The 5,334-nt window shown below is 38.5% G+C and overlaps 1 protein-coding gene across 1 annotated transcript; it reads right to left on the reverse strand.

Moving 5' to 3' along the window:
- Positions 1–710: 710 nt before the first annotated feature.
- Positions 711–4,692, reverse strand: LOC117293245 (von Willebrand factor A domain-containing protein 7-like). Its single transcript, XM_033775470.1, has 4 exons — positions 4,443–4,692; positions 2,526–2,648; positions 1,437–1,622; positions 711–793 (listed from the first exon to the last, which is right to left on the reverse strand). Exons 1-4 carry the CDS (start codon positions 4,690–4,692, stop codon positions 711–713), a joined length of 642 nt encoding a protein of 213 aa, XP_033631361.1.
- Positions 4,693–5,334: the final 642 nt, after the last annotated feature.

Genomic DNA, 5,334 nt, shown 5'->3' on the forward strand with positions numbered 1-5,334 from the left:
AATAGTGTCCACTGCCTTTAATAATTGGTTCAAAATTAATCCCAAATCTCATTCCATGTCACTCAGAAACAAACACAAATTTTATGAACCCAATTCCAGAGTTGATAGATACAACAAAAGTGCAATCCCCCACCTCACTCGAATTTTAAATCGAGTCAACTGACTTTAACTTTTATCATTTTCACTTATGATATTTTTTATTTTATTTTGTTGGTGTTTTTATCGTAGGTCTTTTGTGGCCTTTGTGCCGTTTTTTATATAAATATATATTTTTAACATATTATTTGTTGTAATGTTTGTAATTCAAATGCAATTCGGCTTTTTGCTGTGACTTTTGAATTTTTTTTAAATAAATAAACCATAACAAAACCATAAACAATACCAAACATAACGATGTCTCGTTATGATTTCTCAACAACTTAGTGGTAGACGCTGTGGTCATTCACTAACAACAAAAAAACAACAATTGCCTACCTCTTGGCTTGGTTATGTCTTGTCCAGACCTGAATCCGCCTACCAAACATAACAATGTCTCGTGAAGATTGCTTGAACAATTCAGTGGCATTACGCTATGGTCAGAAAGACGAAGTCAATTAGACAACAAATAATAATGTTTTGCAACGATTAGCATTGACGTAATAATCAACAATTGATCTATCCTAAACACAGTGTAATCAAAAATCTGTCCATAACAAAAACCGAATTTTGACTTACGAGTTTGTCGACCCTTCACAGTCTCGGCACGTTGCTATATTTGACGGACAATCTGGATACTCTAAGTTGTTAGTGATGCCTTAACAACAACAACAAAAACAAAAAAATAGAAACGGTTTATACCTTTTACTTGGTGTACATCAAATCTGCCCAGATTAAGTTGGAATAATTATTTTATTACGTAACTGAAAACTTTGTTAAGTGTAAATAGGGGGGAAACACCCTCGTGGTATGTAATCCAGAGGTGTGTGTGCCGGTAAGGTAGGAGATACTGTGCCCCCGAAGATTCGATCCTCCTACATGGCAAACTATGAACAAACTTCTTCTGATAGCGCCCTCTTTTGAGTCATCCTCCACCCCATGTTAATTTCCCATAATGGGAATCTCCGGAGGCAGAAGTTCCTCCTGGGACACCGGCGTCCAATAGGAAAGTCAAGATTCTGTCCCTTAAATTGGAAATAACATAGGTTGAAGGAGGTTGTTTAAAGAAAGTGGACACTATTGGTAATTGTCAAAGATTAGTCTTCACAGTTGGTGTATCTCTGCATATGCATAAAATAACAAACCTGTGAAAATTTGAGCTCAATCGGACTTTGTTCTCTGGTCCACACTTAGTTTGTAACGTTAAAGCAGCCACCACACACCCGAGTTAATTTCAAAGGTTGTCATTACCAATGAGTTTCAAACTATTGAACATTGAATTCAATTTTTAGAGTTTTTACCCAAGTAAACATCCGGGTCTATCTGCCCGTTCAGCTCAATCCAGTTGGTATTCGAGTAGAAACTATGCGCTAAATGAAGGAACCGACCGCAATCCATACGAGCTACGTCATAGTCTGGTGCGTTCTCATCTCCAACTGTTAGCTGTTGTAGAATGCGGCTGCGGATGCTCTTCATTTTCTGATGGCCTGTAAATAAGTGACGTTGGTTGATAAATACAAGAGTCAGTTTTGTTTGTCACAAACTGACTTGAAAAGAACTTCATTCATATCGACCAGCTCCTCCTCCCCAAAATACAGCCTGTCTGAGGTGATAGATATCGTACTTGTCCGTAGGCTGGTGCCAAACAAGATTGAGGTTGACTTTAAAGGCAGTGGACACTATTGGTAATTACTCAAAATAACTATTAGCGTAAAACCTTTCTCGGTGACGAGTAATGGGGAGAGGTTGATGGTATAAAACATTGAGAAAAATGGATCCCTCTGAAGTGCCATAGTTTTCGAGAAAGAAGTAATTTTCCACGAATTTGATTTTGAGACCTCAAGTTTAGAACTTGAGGTCTCGAAATCAACTATCTAAACGCACACAACTTCGTGTGACAAGGGTATTTTTTCTTTCATTATTATCTCGCAAGTTCGATGACCGATTGAGCTCAAATTTTCACAGGTTTGTTATTTTATGTATATGTTAAGATACACCAACTGTGAAGACTAGTCTTTGACAATTACCAATAGTGTCCACTGTCTTTAACTATGGTACAAAACCAAATCTACATAGAGCTGACAAAGTAGTTATAGACAGTGTTCATTATTTTGTGAATTGACAAACCAGTGAAAATTTGGGCCTAATCCGTTGAGTCGGGAGAAAGAGTGAAAATCGTGCACAGTTTGCACAGTTTTCAGCCCGCAATAAACACAGTCTCTAATTTTCAGTAGAAACATTTCTCATGTAAAATTTGTTTGAGTATGAACGTCATAGTCAGTAAGCGATCTAGATTAAAATTAAACAATTTGTTCATACATAACATCTTTGAGTTTTGGTCGAGTGGTGATCTTTTTTTATAAAGATATGAACTTCAATAAAACACGTACCTGCATTTATCTGATTTCCGTTGAAATGCCATTCTGCCGTATTTCGAAGGTCATTGGATATACGAATATTGTTGTCTGTTATCGTCTTGATGGCGCCCACAAATTTATTCCATGATGCACATTCTAAACACAAACCAAAACGCACATTGTATTTTTACATTTATGTGAAGACATCTTTTATTCTTTCTTTATATTTAGTCCTGGTATAATTAACATTGTCCCCTATTGTACAGTTTCCCAGTCCTAGTTTTAGAATTCCTTTCCGGGTTCTTTGTTTTAACTATTTTGATTGAGACTCAGTCTCCTTTATACCCCGTTCACACAGCACTAAGACCTTACGAAGATCATGTCGAAAAAGTATCAAGTCGGGGTATGATCGCCGTCAAATCAAGCAACTTGGTAAATTGAAGACTACGCTCAACTTTACTGCTTCTACGATTACACCAAGACTAATGCCGACCTAGCGGTTTTCTACTTCAAAATGGTTGCCGACGGTGTTGCGTTTTTATTACGACCACAGAGATGCTACCACGCTTGCATAAGTGAATAATATACTAAATATAGGGTAGCTACTAGTTCTTTCATGTTCGTTTACAACAGGCATGGTCGAATTGCCGGGTGATATGCAAGCCGAAGACGAAGGCCTTTATCACACGGCAATTCGACCATGCAAGGTTTTAAACGACCGTGAAAGAACTAGTAGTTACCCTATCATTCCCATTCATAAATACCTTTTTGGTTAAAAGGCGTAATAAAGTAAGAAACTCTGTAAAACTTATCCGTTTTCGAGTGCTTGAGCTCTGTATGTTTCCACCTCCATGGTATGTTCAGTATACATGTTACATGTACATGTACGATGTCCGTACGCGTGTGTTTTCCGGTGTGGCGGTTTCAACTTTCCGCTGTGTTCAGTTTTCCGAATGACCAAATACGGTAGCATTACGTCATGCGATGCCTGCGCACAGCAAGCGAAAGTAGTCCATTTTTAGTGCCGTATTGAGTCATCCATTACCCTCCGGTAGCTGCGTTGTTTTTTTATGCAAGCAGAGTGTGACCTGCCTAAAGTTGTACCCATGAATACATGTAAAGATGGGGCAAGAGATTATGTGACTACACAGAAAAGAATCGTAATATAAACAATTTGGGGGTCACTGCTGAGAGAACTACAGTACTCGCCAAGGTACTCGCGGCAGTATCTGACAGGTCACCCGGAAAACTGAACACGCCGGATAACTGAAACCGCCACGTGCGCATGCGCGTGAAGTCTTCGTGCATATTCGCTGGTTTTCCTTTCACACACAATAAAACGTAAGGGCTTACTAAAGTCTTACTAACGTCTTACTTAGAGCCACGTAAGTGACCGATTTACGAGGGCTTCATGAATAAGGCCCCTGAATACTAATTTTAATTGAATAAGGCCCCTGAATACTAATTTTAAACCCAATAAAATGCTTGACAAGTTGCTATAACGTTTCCTGGAGGTTCCTTAAAGCCATCGGTACAGAAAAAAAAAATTAACAGATTTACAAATAACTTACAGTGTTTACAGAAGGTAGTGGTGAAATACTTCTCTTGAAATATTATTCCATGAAATGCTTTACTTTTTGAGAAAACAGTAAAACAATATAAATTCTCGTTAACGAGAATTACAGATTTATTTTAAACACATGTCATGACACGGCGAAACGCGCGGATACAAGGGTGGGTTTTCCCGTTATTTTCTCCCGACTCCGATGACCGATTAAGCCCAAATTTTCACAGGTTTGTTATTTGATATAGAAGGTGTGATACACGAAGTGTGGGCCTTGGACAATACTGTTTACCGAAAGGGTCCAATGGCTTTAAAATATTGATATTGTGTAAAAATAATCATATATTAGTCCTGGCACCAATGAAAGAAACAACTTTTACATTTACCGCCATAATGTTTCATGAACAGACTTGAAGGATTCAGTGGGTCCAGATTCGTCAAGTCCCCTGCACTATACCGGTCAGGATTGCTGTCTTCAAAGTATCTCGCTACTACTTGGAGGATACTGGCTTCAGTAAGAACAGTTAAAGTATAGTCCGTGTCTGGGAGCGTTTGAGTGTGGCTAGGTAAGAACGCCACGCCCTGGGTGACTAGAGACACGGAGATCAAAACATGCAGCAAACCTGTCGGTTCCATTTTGATTAATACTTATGTAGTCATAACTACTGTGTGGCAGGGAGAGATAGCGTGAGAACTTTACCAAGTCTGGGTCCAATGGGGGAAAGCCCCTTGCAGGCCAGCAAACATAATAGACCTTAACAACAGTCTCTGAATAATAGCATTTACGGGATCATGCTTTTTGACATTTCGAAATACATTTTATGAAGCGGATCGAACTGAAAAGTAAACAAAGCAGGTTTTTATATACATTTTACCACCTGGGTTTCGTGTTAATATTGACCATGACGTATTCAAGCAGCCACATACTTCCTTCTGCTTAAATAAAAAAAATAAAAAGTTTCTTACAAAAGCGAAACTAGGCCTTGGTGTCGCGACTTTTGAATTGTTTTCCAGTGTAAGAGTCGAGAAACGGAACAGATTCAACAAATCGTTATTATTTTTCATCATCCAAACCATAAATACTGATCTATAACGAAGCAAAACTAGTGAGTATACCATTTATTGAGCATTATTATAAGCATTCTGAGAACAAAGAACAACTGAGTCTGCCGCCCTCTATGTAAATACTTACTTATAAATGATGGTGGAGGGTGGGTAGGGTCAGGGTTTATTGAGTTATATCGGGTGAAAGTTTCATGCAAAACACACCGATTCTGA

This window comes from Asterias rubens, chromosome 1 (genome assembly GCF_902459465.1).
Source record: "Asterias rubens chromosome 1, eAstRub1.3, whole genome shotgun sequence".
Taxonomy (NCBI): Eukaryota; Metazoa; Echinodermata; class Asteroidea; order Forcipulatida; family Asteriidae; genus Asterias; species Asterias rubens.